This window comes from Platalea leucorodia (genome assembly GCF_965183815.1).
Source record: "Platalea leucorodia genome assembly, chromosome: 7".
Classification (NCBI taxonomy): Eukaryota; Metazoa; Chordata; class Aves; order Pelecaniformes; family Threskiornithidae; genus Platalea; species Platalea leucorodia.
Window position 1 is genome coordinate 24063187 of NC_138829.1, and position 16408 is coordinate 24079594.

The 16408-nt window shown below is 40.0% G+C and overlaps 1 protein-coding gene across 8 annotated transcripts in view; it reads right to left on the reverse strand.

Moving 5' to 3' along the window:
- NRXN3 (neurexin 3) overlaps nt 1–16408 on the reverse strand; it is a gene marked incomplete at both ends in the record, with an annotated part of 985035 nt that overhangs the window by 29430 nt on the left and 939197 nt on the right. For 4 of the 8 annotated variants that reach the window (XM_082316881.1, XM_082316884.1, XM_082316882.1 and 1 more), the window contains one exon: nt 8541–8625. In XM_082316881.1, coding sequence (XP_082173007.1) covers nt 8541–8625 — 85 coding nt within the window. The remainder of the gene's footprint in view (nt 1–8540; nt 8626–16408) is intronic. The other 4 variants (XM_082316885.1, XM_082316883.1, XM_082316888.1 and 1 more) reach the window with 1 other exon arrangement.

Consider the following 16408-nt stretch of genomic DNA (forward strand, 5'->3'; position numbering starts at 1 on the left):
TGAACATATCCCATCACTTCCCTCTTCTGGTAACTCTTTGCTTAAACAGGTAAGCCTTATATTGTGCTCTTCTGAGAAAAGTTCACAGATTTCAGCATCTCAGCTTCCCTGCAGAACAAGTTAATTCCTGCAAAACAACTGGGATTTTAGCTAGGCTAAAGGTATGTGTAAGCATACTTTTTGTGATGTCCTGAACATTATCTGCAAGGAAATGGGCTGCCCCTTCCTCCACTAACTTGAGTTAATCCACTGATGCCAAGTGATGTACCCTAATGCACTGAGGCCTTCAGTGCCACTAACATAGCTAGTTTATTCAGTGGGAACAGAATTAAGGATACTAAGGAATGCACCACTGTACAAGCCAAAGGATGTTTTTTCTAAATAGTGTTTCAAGTCTAAGAAGACACCTGAGAACTCTGATTGTTTTCTTCTGCCTTATGCATTATTGCACATTTATGATGCATATGGCAGAAGACACTCCAGATGCATTTCCAAAATTGCGTTCAAGTTATACAAGTAAACATCAGCAAGACAGTTTTTACTAGTATTAGTAAAGAATAAACATCACATAGTGACACACAGAAGATTGACCTCATAGAGGGAAGATGTGCTGTTCTTAAAATCTTAAATACATCCTACATTTTTGTCTAACTACAAATGAACTGTGAACTGTGGATTTTAGAAATACATTCACATAGATATCATTTCAGTTGCACGTGCACAGTGATATTCCCTTCCCAAGACTGCCTTTTATAAAAGCGCCTACGTACTTTCCATTTAACATACAGCCTGAACCCTGCATAGTGTTTCCTGGTGCCTACAGCACAGATAACAGGAGTTCTTACTCTAAGATGTCAGCATGCACATACAAATCCCCTAAAAAGCAGTATAAGAAGTCACTTTAGCATTATGCCAGTAAACCATTTCTAGGAGTGAAATGATAACAGAGTTTGAAAACTTTCCAGCTGCAAACTTTGTCTTCCTTAAGAAGCTGCACAGACACCTTGTGACTTCCAGCCTGAAGCCTCGAGGTGACACTCAGAATGTCATTCAAAGCTTGGTGCCCCTTTGTGGACCCCCCTCGGGCAAGTGGGCAGGGAAGGAGGGGAAAGGAAGGGGAAGAGGGATGACAGAGCGGCGGGGAGCTGGACACCAGCTTACGAACAGAGAACAGAATCACATAACAACACTGGACCAATGGACTCCAAGACACACTGACAAGACAGATGGACACAGACAAGACGTAAGATTGCTACTGAGAAATAAAAATGAGCAAAAAAACCCATAAAATAAAGTAGATATATAACGCTGAGGCTGCCAGAAGCAGCCGATGGTACTGGCATAACTCTTCCAAAAAGTAGTACAACTGAAAATTAAAATCGAAACGATATCCCCCCAAATAATACACTACGGACTTGCTCGGTTAGCCTGAATGCGTAGCTCTGATGAAACACAAGATGGCGTCATCACAGCTCATGCACTAGTTAATGAAGGCCATGGTTAGTTAAATCAGCTAAACTACAGCATGCCACAAAAATGATCTTGCACTGACCCAGAAATAAAAGATGCGACAGATACTCTGCATTGCAATAAAATTCTTTTTATGCCATCTGCTGTTTGTAGGGCTTTCTTTGTTGGAAGAATTGTTCCTGGGAGAATGAAGGGGTAAAGGGGAGCCTTTTTTTCCTTCTGGGTGTTTTTTTCTCTGAACTCAATTAAAAAAAGGGGAAAAGCAAAAAGACAGGATAGAGACTTTGCAGGATTTTAAAAAAGGTAGGGAGAAGAGAAAATAAAAAGAAAGGAGGGATAAGAATCTTCATTCTTTTGTACACAACTTTCTTGGGATGTCTGAAAATGTGGATTTCTTAAGGATGGCAAGAAAAGATTTTGTTGCCTTTATTGGTTTGCAGATCTATATCTCTTTCTTGAGATGATTAAACCATTATTTTGTTGGAAGAACTCCAAAAATATAAATTGAAAAGTACAGCAATGATTTTAAAAATTAAAAAATAGCGGTATGGCACCATTACGAGCCAAAAAAAAAAAAAAAAAACGGAAAGAAATATAAAAGAAACTAAAATATCAATCACCAAAAATTCATGCGGCACAAGATGAGGTGAAACGACAGAAAATGTTCTTCAAATATATACAATGTATATATCTATCTATATATACACAGAGTATGTGTGTATATATCGATGGATATACCTGTATAATTTTTTTATTCTCCCTGCCCCACCCTACCCCAAGGCTAATTGGTAGATGAAACTATCAATTAAAAGTAAACAAATAAATAAAAGGAAGAAAGAAAAAACTGTAACAAAAAAGAAATTAACGTGCTTTGTTCACCAAGAAATAACAATATCATGCATCTGTCCACGCCAGCGGATGCCAGGGTTAGATGAAGGCATGAATTTCTGTGTAAACATGTGATTGGATGATAGGGGCTACTGCTGATATTGGTCATTTATTACTTTAGCATATACACATATAGTTATAGATATATATGCACACTGTATATATAGCACATATATAGATAAAATATCCTCATGGGTGGTGCCTTTGGCGCTTACATAGGAAAAAAGACCAATATGCTGAAAACCAAACTCAGTATAAATTCCTAATAAGAAAAAAGAAAACAAAAATTCCTGTAAGTCATCTGCATGATTGATTAGTAAAACTTGGTCATTTGGTTTTGTTTTGGCCATAAGACTGTAGCTAGGAAATTCCAACAAACAAGTGATGCCATACCCTGGGAAGTGCCGTGGATGAATCCCCCTCCTTCGGGTCTGTATGGTATTCAGCCTGTGAGATGAGAAGCCTACTTCTCTGCATACTCTGAGGCATGCACCCAACTTTAAAGGCCATTTCTTGTTTACAGCATGAGAAATGGAGCAGAACTCCTGCTTGACAGAGGGAGAAACTGGGGGTAACTGGGCACTGGATTTGTGAGGGATGTTTCTCTGAGGAGAGCAATGAAAATTCCGTGGGCACTTCAAGAAGGCTGATGTAGTTCATGGAGGACAAGAGCCAAATCAGCACTTTGCTTGGTTTCTTCAGTCAAGGTTTCTTCACTTCCAGCATCCTGCTTTTTGTACTGTGCTGGCTGCTTGTAGACTCTTGGAAGAGAGATTCTGCTTGTTTTCTGCAAATAAATCTCTGGGTCTCCAGCTTACATGGGTGGAAGCTTGATTGTCTTAGCCCATAAATCAGGAGCCTGAAGTGGATGGGTACAGGCCAGTAAGTTATAGATACAGGCACCATACCTGCAGGATATGCGTCTCCTGTGTATGGGTATATGCTACAAAACACTGTGTAACTTCCAGTACAAAGAACTGTAGATTTTGGCATCTGTATTGCTGTCTCCAGTCCCTCATGGGAAAGGCTTACCAGCCTGATTAGACAATGCCAGCCTTATCGTACCTGAAGCCTTTTGGGAAACACAGAATAAACTTCTCTGGAAAAATATCACCTAGGAAATTGTTGGGCCAATAGGAAGGAAAAGCTGGCAACTGCACCAGGGAAGAAACACGGGCTGTGTCAAGCCAGAGATCACAGAATCACGGAATGGTGGGAGTTGGAAGGGACCTCTGGAAATCATCTAGTCCAACCCCCCTGCTAAAGCAGGTTCACCTAGAGCACAGGATGGTGTCCAGGTGGGCTTTGAATATCTCCAGAGTAGGAGAGACTACAACCTCTCTAGGCAGCCTGTTCCAGTGCTCTGTCACCCTCAAAGTAAAGAAATTTTTCCTCATATTCAGATGGAACTTCCTGTGTTTCAGTTTGTGCCCCTTGCCCCTTATCCTGTTGCTGGGCACCACTGGAAAGAGTCTGGCCCCATCTTCCTGACACCTGCCCTTAAGATATTTGTAAGCATTAATAAGATCCCCTCTCAGTCTCCTCTTCTCCAGGCTAAACAGACTGATCTCTCTCAGCCTTTCCCCATGAGAGAGGTGCTCCAGTCCCCTAATCATCTTTGTAGCTCTCTGCTGGACTCTCTCCAGTAGTTCCTTGTCTTTCTTGAATCGGGGAGCCCAGAACTGGACACAGTACTCCTGATATGGCATCACCAGGGCAGAGTAGATGAGGAGGACAGGATTAAGAGAGCTAGGATTAAGCCCTACAGACCATTTCGAGAGGTTGCATTATGGGCTTCAGGCTAACTGGTGCGTGTTTGGGTCTTACTGTTTTGACTAGTGCAATAAGCAGCTTGGGCTATGATCCCAGTCAGCTGCCCAGCCACCAGCATCCAGCCTGCCTGGTGCCAGAGCACTGCGCTAATGGACATGCTTAATGGGAACAAGGGCAATGGTATGAGGAGACAGCAGCAACTGCTGTCAGGAAAGCATAACTAGAATCCTCAAGGCTTTGACGTCTCAATAAGATCAGATTGTAGGGGTGCCCCTCATTTGACTGGAAAGAGATAAATGCTATTTTTCTTCACGATGGCCCAGTGTTTCCTAGTTAGGAGTAAAGATATTTCCCTTACAAATCTTTCATTCTCTGAGAGCAGCTGAGTGACCAAAACACTACCACAGAGCTGTGTTCAAAAGCACAGACTAAGGACCCTGGCTTCAGCTTTGAGGAACTTGAATATTTGAGCCTCAGATATCCCTGGAACAGGCCAGAAGAAAGTCCTGTACTCATACCAGAGAAAAGCATCATGTTTGTGGCACAGAAACCAGAAGGTTTTTGAACATGTACTGGGACAACCGACATTGCCACCTTGATAAGAGAGGGACTGCTCTTGACTGTAAGTAAATGTTTCTTCAGGGCAGATGAACAGTTTTATGCCTACTGTATCATGTAAGCCATTCTGGGAGATCTAGAGATCTAAGGGTATCTAGGCTTGCCTGCAATAAGATGAACAGCAAGTATTTTTTATCCCTGAACCCGCAATGGCTTCTTTTTCATTATGTAAAATACAGATGGGTTTTGGATTCAGAGCTGTCATTGCCACCACTTGTTAGAATAATTCCTTATGCATACATATGTGTCTATGGGGGATCCCTGCAGGCTACCTCAGTCAGAACAGGTCCTGTGACAGCTCCTGGTTTCTAAACAAGGGGATCTACAGAAACCCCAACAGAAATCACTTTTGGAAGAAGGGCACAGAATGGTAGCCAGCCTGCTACAGTGAGTGTCTCAAGCTAGCCAGGAAAATCCTGAGGGGAGCGGAGTGAGGAAATTACCTTAACACCATCTTCTTTTAAAGAGATGCAAGTATCCAGATGGAGATTGTATGCTTACTGAGATTCAGGTCTTGGATTCAACAGACAATCAGAGTTAAGTGGCAATAAGACCTTGCAAATGGTTCTCATACGATATTTAGCCTCAAAGAGGGCATGATTTTGTGTCTTTTGAACTATCTTTGAGTACTCCAAAACCAAAGTCTTCAAAAGGACCCTGTAGGGTACTGCCTTGGATCCAGGACCAAGACCAAAGTAATATATTTAGATCTTGGGATTTGATTCTGACTCATATGAAATCTGAAAGCTTTTGATTTGCTGGGCAACATTCTCTGCTGCCCTTGTCTTGGTTATTGCACAGCAGGTTCATAGTGATGTATATCATATCTCACAGCTGCAGCAGTGAATTCAGTAACCTTTGCATTACTGGACCGTGGCACTGAGGGTGATGGAAGGCCAAGTCCTGGTGTTTGGCAGAAACTCAAGAGCTTTAAAAGCTACACATTATCAGAGCAACAAAAAAGAGCCGGTGCTGGCTTAGGTCATTTAATTTTCAATTTGCTGCAAAAGGGATCAGGCAAGCCAGAAGGCAGCGTAAAATACACTGACCTGTCAACAGAACAGGATGAAGCAGCTTCAAATGGGTCCAATTAAAAAAAATAAATTAAATTTAAAAAAATCCAAACCCACACACTAGAAAATACAAGATAATCCGGATCTTTTCTTTCCACAATGTATACATTTAAGTACCAGATCTTGGCATATGGCCAGAATCCTGACTTGGCTGTTGAAGTGTAAAGGCCAACATATCTGCTCAGCCAAGCCAGCACCACTGGGTTTTGCTAACCCGGCTCAGATTGCTTTAGCGCTCCAGAGTGGAATGGGCTGTGTGAGTGCTTTGATACTGGCTGTATTGCAGCCACTGTTCTACCTTCCCTGGATGCACTGGGAATGGAGACAATAAGATATACAAAGAAACCTAAATGAGGGTCACCATAAACCTGTTACTTTTCCTTCTTATTATGATGGAATGAGCTAAGTTTATGCTTTTGGAGGCAAAAAGAACCTGCATATCCCTCCTTCTGGCAACTTTGTACACCAGTGCCTCTGACCGCAGGAAAACTCAAAATCTGGAAGTGTAAATTTCATCAGCAAGGACCATCTGGGAGACTTTTTTACATATAATCAGGCTAACTTTTATTCTCAATGCCACAGTAATTCCCAAGAAAAGATTCAGATTTCAGTGGCTCATGTGCTACCATCCTATGGAGGACGAGTAGGGTGCAATAAAAGGGTGAAATTTTCAAGAATGTCTAGTACTTTAGGAGAGTACCTTCAGCAGGTTTTCAGCGAATCATATTATTTTACACAGCAGATATTCAAATGTCCGTAGGCACTTATAGCTGCCAACTGTAATGCTTAGCAGGATTTTCAAAGGCAAGTCATTTTTATAAATCCAGTTTGTACCTGTTTGTAGCATTAGATTTCTAACTGTGTCAGGAGAGAGGTATTTTTAGTCTGAAAATGTTGCTCTAAAGCACTCTGAAATTTCATGCTAAACATCCTGTTTTACCAAATTTCTCCTCAAACTTTGATTTTTCCACTGGCAGCACAACTGAAAACATTGCTATTTCAATTTCTAGCCATTGAAGTAATTGTGATTTCTGCGTTGAAACATAAATGACAATAATGCACAAGAGGAGGAGTCTGATAAAGATCTTGTTTTCTCCTTTAATTGAAATACTTGGCTATCGGAATAAAAAAAAAAATGAAGTCTTGAAATGTTAGTGAAGCTTTAATGAAATGATTCCTATCCATTCACTTGCATATGAGTTGTGGTACATTAGTCCTTTTAGCATGGTCCTATTAATCTCATGCGTCACTTTCACGATAATCACCGCGCTGGCATTTCATTAGTACCTTTATTTAAAATCTCAATACCCACACTGTTTATGCTTCACAATCTAGTATTATTTGGACTGCTTTTCTGCCAGGTGCAGAGTTGAAAAACTCATAGAGATCTGTGAAAAAATTGATGGGAGTAGGCTGAGCTCTCTGTTAGCATCAGTCATTGTGTCACTGCCTTCCCTGCCATCACAGGGAAGTCTAGAGTACAGGTGGAAGTTCCCAGCTACAAGGCAATGCCAATCTCAGATTACTGCAGGACCAAGTTCTACCAAAAATGCAGGTACAGCATGATGAATTGAAGAGAAATATGAAAGCACTAGCCTTGGGTGAATTTTAATGTTATTGCTGTATTAATCAAATGGCTTCAGGAAACTAGAAAGAGAACATCCATAATGCTTTCTTGGGATTTTTTTAAAGAAAAAAAAATAATCCCAAATAAAACAAATCAAAAACAAACAAAACAAAGCAAAACAAAAAACCCCTAAACTATTTATATGTTTCACTTTTAAGGACAAAAAATTCTAATCAAACTCCCTCTTTTTCTTTTAAATGTACACAGAAATTCGATGATGTCTGTTCTCTATTATAGAAATGCTTAACTCATGGCAAGCCTCAAAAAGAAGACTTGAAAAAGCCTGTAAGAAATAAAATAGACTGCAGTTGCCTGCTGGATATCACATCATATATCTCACCAGAAACAAAAGCCATCAATTTATCAAAATGTATCTGAAAGGGAGAAGTTGAGTCAGTTCCACATGTCCAATCCTTCTGACTCTTTAATGGATACATTTTGAAGCATCACTGCAGATAACAGGGCAAGAATTACTACTAATTTTGTTATGTTAGAACTACATTTTGGTGTGGTCCCCAATTTCTTTGGGCTCACAGGAAACAAAATTAGTATAAATACATTACCATGTTAACTGTATTCAAAATCCCATGGACAAATGTATCCTTTTACAGTTCATCTTCAGAGCAAGTAACAAAGATTAAACAATGTTAATAACCCATTATTGCTTCACTTTTGTTCTCTTCTGTTTTTCAAACATTCACCCTCCCCACTTCATAAATCTTTATTTGCCACATGCCACATTGATATTTTTGCTTTCCCACTGTGTCAGTGAAGTAACTGCTACAAATGTGAACTCTAAATTAGCTGGGATCACTTTCAGGAAGTTTGGCTTTCCATGGAAACAACTTTATATTAACCTAATAGTCACTACAGATCTGCATTTTGCTGTTGCGAAGTCCATGGGATCTGATGCTTGGCTGTATAATTTTTATTTTATATACAGTGTATATATACATAAGTGTATATATATACACATATACACACATATGTATACATATATAATTATATATGTATACATTCACACACATATAAATATATGTATGCATTGTTTTTTGCAAATGAAATCAGAAAGCAAGCAAAACAAGACTGACCTGACTTACCTGTACTGGGCTCACAGTCAATGAAATCTTCATCATCACTGGAACATTCAGCTGATGAAACGATGTCATCTGTTGTCTGGCATGTGAAGGAAAGGAATGAAGGAACAAGAACAGAGAGAAAAAAAATATAAGATACTTGCAAGTCAAGAGGCTGCTACAGAGGCAGCTAAGTAGCCTAGAAAAAAAAATGTTTCAAAATCGTAACTTTTAAAATATTTAACTTGTACCAAGCATTCCAGATATGCCTGTGTAAATGTGCCCTCCATGGAGCTGGAGTCCCCTGTTGGAGGAACGGTGCTTATCCTATGCTGTTGAATACTTCAGGTGTGCACAGGTGTGGTGCGCCTGCCAGGCTGTTTAGGTTAGCAGGTGGATTGCACTGTGCTTGTGAACACTATAAGTACAGTGGGCTACGACACCTTCTTGGCTGGCAACCGTCCTCCGACAGCCAAAGTAGATGTGTCCAGTTGGAAAAAGCTGGGCTCCTTGATACCGTGTAGGGCCAGCCAGAAGGCACCTACTGAGAGACTTAGCATATGAAGCATATTCAGGCTGAACATGCTTTCTGCAAAGAAAAATGTACAAGATAGACTCAGACAATATGCATCACCCAGGCAGCTAGTAAATATCTGTGCAATGCATTTGTTGCATGATGAAGAACTGCTGCACGTGTCAGGTATGCCCAACATCTCACCTGCTTGCTTGCCAAGTGAACAGGGATGTGGCTGTGACTGGGCTGACAGGCTAGAAAGTCTGGTTCTGAAAGGCTTAAATCAAACTGTGACTGTTCATGGCCCTTACAGGTTTCAGCACATTCCTTCGCATGTTCAGCTGGTGATATTTTCTTTCTTTTCTTTCTTTCTTTCTTTTTTTTTTTTTCTTTTTTTTTTTTTTTTTGCTTCTTGTCTAATTAATGAGCAGCATGTACTGCAGCATGTTAGAGAGAAGTGTACTGGTGTCTCTTCCCAGCAGCATCTCCTGCCTGTAATTGCTGCAATTAGTTGAATTAGTAATGCAGACCATTAGGGAGAGTCTGTGGCAGCCTCTGGACACAGGTTGTAACGTTCCTGCACACAATACAAAATTACCCCAGCTCAGCAGCATCAGCTAAAACCATGGTTTCTGCTGAAATTGTCTCCCTTGACAAGTTTTCCTTGCAGAGTGCTGCAGATCCCAGCAGTAGGATCAGTGCGATGACTCCTGAAACAAACCAACTAAAACGTTCCTCACCAGGCAGGAAGCATTGCTGAAATCTCAGCTCCTTAGGAGCAGGGCAGCTGTACTTCAGTACACTGTGCTTTAGTACTCCAGGTGAATATTCCTGGGAATCTCACATCATGACAAGCCTTCCAAATCCTTATTCCTGAAAAAGACTCTCCAGCTTTAAATAAGGTCTCCTTTACATTCCTATGTCTGCTATGGCTTTCTCCAACATGCTTCATGTTCTCTCTTTGTATAAGTGTTCTGAGGTCCCAGCCTTTTCTTTAGCCTCTTGTGGTCCTAGCACTAGGACCACCACTAGCACTGTCCCCTGCCAGAAGGTCCTTACTCTCCCCCTCTCTGTTTGCGTTTGAGCTAAGGAAAAAAACAGAACCAAGCAGTCAGTCAGAAAGATCAGACTGAACCTGACATTCCCTCACTCTTCATTTCAGTGGCTTAGAGTGAGCCAAGAAAGAAAAATAGGATTGGTTGACGGTAAATAAAAATTCTAAAAATAGAGTATCTGTAAAAAAACAGCCAGGAAATAAGGGAATCCCTATTGTATGTATTACTCAGTTTTACCTCAGTGGGGAGGCAAGATTAAAAGGAACTGGTGGTGACATGTACAAAGCAATATCCCGCCTTAGGGGCTAAGGTCATTTTTTTAGCATCTTCTTTCAGTCATAGAAAACAGAGGAACACTGTTGAAATCCTGGTGACTTCTCTCTTAAAACAAAATGGCTTTAAAGGTTTGTCTGTTCAGTGAGAGGTCAAGAAAGGAAGAATGCACAAAATAGAAATTTACTTTCTACAATTCTTCTGGTCCTGTCACATATATTTTATATAGCATTATTTTTCCCAAAGGACACCAAATCACTTTATAACTTATACAAACAGTGATCACATCCTCCAACAGTGAAATGCAGCTGTCCCTGGGTAGAAAGACATTAGTTTTTAATTGCACCATTGTAAAGTAATTTAGCACAGTAAGTCAACAAAACCATACTACAAGAAAGTTTTTTAAGTAGGTGAAATGTAGCTAGTGAAACTGGAGATTTATATCACAGTTGTCTAAAGCACTTGTAAAAGAATGTTAAGGATAGCACTGAGAATAAAGAATAAATTATCCATCACTACTAGAAGACCTTGCTCAGACAGTGCTAAGACCCTGACAATTGGTTTTGATTTCCAGGTTGAATTTCCAGCGTGTGGATTTTGCTCTTAGTTGAAGATCTGACAATTCACATGTGGGTCTCATAGAATAGTGATGATTTTCTTCCAGTAGGAAATAAACATAAAAATTATAACAATGTGTGCTTGTCACTTATCAACTGCTATACCTATCCACTTACCCATTTGCTCATATCTAAGGGCTTCATGCAACATTAACTCGGAACCAGATCCAATTGAATTGACAACATGATTCAGTACTTGTAAAGAATAAGGAGTTCCATTATAAGTCTTTTTTTTCCTCTGGCTTATTAGGGGCATCATATGAAACCAGAAGGGTAGCATGCCCAGGAAAAAAACGGGGGATACTTCTTTACACAACGTTTTTTTGGTTTGTGTTTTTTTTTTTTTTTTTTTTAAAAACTGGGGAACTCCTTGCAACAGGATACTGGTAGGTAATAAAGGTTTAGATGCACTTTGGAAGTGATCAGCCAAATTAAAAGTAAAAACATTCATCCAGAGCTGTTAAATACCCCATACCTAGCTTGGGAAGTCCCTGTGCCACAGACACTCAAGACCAAAGAAGTACCACTATTTGCATTGTCCTGCTCAGGACTCTCTTCCCGAGGCTCCACGCATGGCCAGGGCCAGCAGCAGGGTGCTGGGTGAGGTGAGCCTCTGTGGCCTCCCAGCCACATTTATGCTGCGCTCTTAGATATGTGTTCTAGATTTTCTTCTATAAAGTCCTCATGCAGCTTGTGTTGGTTCTGAAGGGAGAAGGGCACAGTCAGCTGGACTCAGACAAAATGCAAATGCGTGATGTGCAATACTCACCAGCTCTGACCTGTATCTGCGCTTTTTCATGACTGGTTCCACACTTGATTCTATAAATTAATCTCTGTCCTTTTCTCCCCATCTCCACTGCATGCTATTTGCCCTGAGATTCCAGTTTTGCTTGCTCTGTGATTGCTGTTTGTCCCATGCTGCTGATTTTGTATGTATAAAAATGAGGGTTAGAAAAAGAGAAAAACCTCCAGAAGTGGTGTTAGACTTAAGTCAAGGTCATTAACGAGATCTCTAGAAAGCACAGAAAAGATAAGTACACTAATCTGTCTTGCCATTTCCTATCTTGTATTTTTAATCTCAGTACTTTTCATCACAATTCATCACTAACTGATTTTCTAGTTCCATCACATATTGGTTTTTCATGCACCTTCCGCTCAGATACCAACATCTGAATCATCCCAGAGGAATAAAGCTATTTCAGTGAGAAACAGCAGAAAATTCCTGACCACAGAAACAGAGTCAAGGAAACCTCCAGAAGACCATAACTTCTTGTAACTGGAATCTGTACCTTTCAAAACCCTCCTGGAGCTGAGAATTTTCACTGGATGGTTATTAAACTTGGTGCTTCCACAAGACAGGAGAGGCTAGTGAGCAGTGACCCCAGAAATCTCTCCACCAACATCATTTCTTCTCATCAGAAACGGCTCCCTCTGAGGCAGTAGGCAAAACCAGCTATTCCATTTCTGGTTCCCTGTCCCCATTTTTTGAAATGGGGCTGATTATACTCACTCGTTGGCCCCAGGGGAGGTAAACGGGTTAATTCTTTAGTGTCTGCCCAGTAATCTAGAGATGGTAAATGCTCAACATTCTTATGTACAGGCAACATGATAGTAATGAAACTTCTCTGTATGCTATGATGGAAATGATGTTTGTGTTTTCATTGGAAAGAACATGAGAGAGAAAATATTTTTTCTATTCCATATATTAGCTAAATTCTATATTAAAAATAATAATTCATACTATACTATTTTAAAATATGTATTTCATTTTTAAAGAATCCCAGCTTTGAAATTACTTGGCCCTGTATTGAAGGCCATAAAACTAAAGATAGGTATTATAATAACTTTCAATAAAATCTCTCTCTGGCAGGAACCCTTTTTATTCCTTCCTCTGAAAGATTTTTTATGGCATTTATATTATTATTTTTTCTCTCCCTCTCTCTAGTGTTTAATGAAATTGCCTTGGAATAAAACTGGGGTAGGAGAAAGTGCTAAACTCTGAGTCCACCCTGGAGGATTTATGGGCATATTTACCTTCAAATTCTTTCAATTTCACTGAATTGGCTCCCCATTCCTTTCCATGAATTATTAGTTCAGCAATCACCTCCTCCTAATTATTCACTCTAAGAGTCTCTTCAATCTCACTATGGTGATAGTTCTACATCTTTCTTCATTACACTGTACATACTGGTGTGGGATGTAAAGTGCAAGGAAAGTTGGGATGGCGTGGCAAGACCTGCTCAAGATGACTCCATTCCTGTCCAATCCTTCCAAGTGTCCAAAGGCCTAATTTATGCGTCAGATCCACAACCTTTGCTCCTTTGTTCTACACAAAATGGCAGGTGCTGAATCTTCCTTTTCCCAGCCACAAAGTTTTTTTGACACCTTGCTCTTTGGGTGCACCGTTATTTGAGAAAGATTAAGCATGCTGGGTAAAATAAGTCCTGTCACAGAACAGCTTTATGAAATTATAAATAACGCACCCAAGAATGATGGAGTTCTTACTTCTAGTGGGAGAGAAAAGACAAGGACCCATAAATTCAAACCCCAGACAAATTCCTCCAGAAGTACATATTTGGCAGTTGCTTCACTCGGTAAAGTAGGATTCAATTCTCCCACTTGCCTTTTGCTTGAAACTCTTCTGCACAATGTACACATTACTTCCAATTCAACACCATTATTTGAAAAGCAACACTTAATGCTTTGTTGTGAGAGAAGTGTAAATCTCTTTGCTGCCAAGGAATCACAATTTACAATCCTTCTTGAAATATGACCACCACAAAATGCCAGACACAAATATCTTCCCAATGGTGGAGAAATAGAGTTGTATTAATCTGAGCAGTGCATTTGCCTTTCACACCTAAAATGTACAGAGCTGAAACTCAACAAACTTTTCTTAAGTCTGACCACTTGACTCCCTCCACTGCTCCCATACTGCTGTATTTTCTAAATATCTCAAATTTATTATGGAATATGGACAATGTACTGTCTTCTATGTATAACATCATACAGTACAAATGCTCCCCTAGAATGGCAAAATGTTAGTGATGCTGTTCTGTCTTCCAAAAACCAAGATGTTTCTTGGCAAAGAACAGGCTCAAGGCATTTGCTGCCTTCCCAAAAGAAGATAGCTGAGGAAGTGTCTGTCTCATTAGGTGTCACTTCTAGCTTGAATACCTCAACCTTTTGTACTTTGATAACTGGGCTTTTTAAAGAACTTGTATTCTGTACACACTATTCCAATTAAATGGGAATCCTTCATCTCTCCTTTCTACACCTTATATTTGTTTCTCACTTTCTATTTAATCTTTATTTTCAAAATACCCTGGAGTTCACTATAGTATAGCAGACCTGAGAGACTCAGCCTGGACAAATTCAAGCTACTACATACAGATAGAAAGAATATGCATACAAATGGAAAAATATTAGAAATGTGAAAATCATAATGAGGTATTATGAAAGAAGCTGCAATTTGGGACTGTATAAACTTTTAAGGAGAGTTCTGGATCTACTATCTGTTGCTAAAGGGTATTAATCCTCTCCAGGTCATTAGCACTGGATAGTATGACATATATGTTCTTATTGTGGCACAGCCACAGCCACAAAGATGTGCAAACCCTTTGCACTCCCACACACTGGTGCTGAGGTTGTGTCTGCCTCTGCAGAGGCAATGCATCAAAAAACATGAAACTAATAATTTTTCTTCATATAGCTCATTTGAGGTGAATACAAAAACAAGAGGGCCAAATCCGCTGTTGGTTTAAATTGCCATTGATTTCAACCAGGCTACAACAATTTACAGCAAGAGAGCATAGCTCATTACATTTAGTTTTGGAGAATTCAATGCCAAAAGATGTAGAGTAATTGGAGGCAATTCAGAGGAGAGCCATGGAAAAGATAAAAGAACTGGAGAGATGTATGAATGAGACAGGGTTAGCAAAACTAAACATCAGAGCTTGACTTAACAAGGACTACAGGTATGATAAATGTCTACATATGTCACAAGGGTATAATAAACATCAGGAAGGAAGATGAATTATTTAGGGTGCTTCAAAAAAGTAGTGGATAAAATTAAGCCAAAAAAAAAAATTAGGATGACTTTCAGCAAGAAAAATCTCAATAGTGATCTTTATTAACTACGGAGAAGTCTCCCCAAGGAAATACCAGAAACCACCAGTACTGAGATTAAGTAGTTGCCCAAGACATTCAGGTATGAATACCATTAGTGTATATACCCTAGTGAGGAAGAACTCACGCCACCTATCTTCAGTCCAATCTAATTCACTCTAAATCAATTCGGTATTTGTATCCTCTCCATCACTACGTAATATAAACACATCATTTGCATTTCTCTCTGTCATTCCAAAGCAGGCAGTAAATCTATCCAGCACAGCCTTTCAGCTAGTTGTACTTGGAGCAAGAAGACATCACTGTTGTAGACCTGTTCAGACCACGGGAACAAATCCATCCTTATGTTCCCAGGACCCTGACTGGCTGGGAGCTGGTAGGTAACCAGCAGGTATGTACCCTTCAACAGTAGCCCAGCAAAAGTGCACTTCCTGGCTGTGTGTTCCCGGCTGGACATAAAAGCTGATTTGCTGTCAAATTATATCATTAGGTAGGGATCATGAGAGAGCTACCCCTTAACAAAATCAGCCATTTGTCCATTACTACAGCAGACAAGAGATTAAGTACCTACCCAGTTAAGTAAGAGAAAGCAAAAAAATAATCCCCCCAATTGTGTGTCAATCCAGAGTGATGGGCAGTCATGTTTAAAAAGAGCATTGAAAGCTGAATTAGTCCTTTGAAAACCGAAAGCCTGTCTCAATAGAATCAATACTTCATTAAGACTGTAAAGCCTGACTTTTCTTGACCAGGTTTGATGCCAAATTTCAGAGACCTTGTTCTGTGCCTAAACTGTGCAAAGACAATGGGGAAAAATCATGTTTCTGCCTTTTGTCTCGGTCTGCTGGCAGTGGGAAGGGTGATGATGTTGTGAGGGGTGTGGACAGAGAGAGAAAGGGAAGGGAGGGCAAAGAGGGGAGAAAGGGAAGTGGGGAGGATTAATCCGTCTGTTGTTCAAGGCCCCCTGACAGGGGAAAGAGCAGTATTGAACCACAGCAGCTTAACTCAACTTCAATGTACCTTCCCAAAAGCAGAAGGAATGTAATGCTACGTGGTGTTCTGCTGATAAGCAAATCCTCCTAAATCCTTTCAATTTATTTCTTGGCCTGAAGAAATTACATACTATTTAGGAGCTAAATAAATAAATAAAATTTCATCTCCGGGAATCTAGATTGGTTGTTTATTGATTACATATGCACACAGAGTCACTAGCTTTTCTGTTTCTTTCCTTTCCTAATAGAACACTGCTCCTTTTGTCTCGATGTGGTAAAGGATCAACTGGCAAGTCTTTTCCAAACT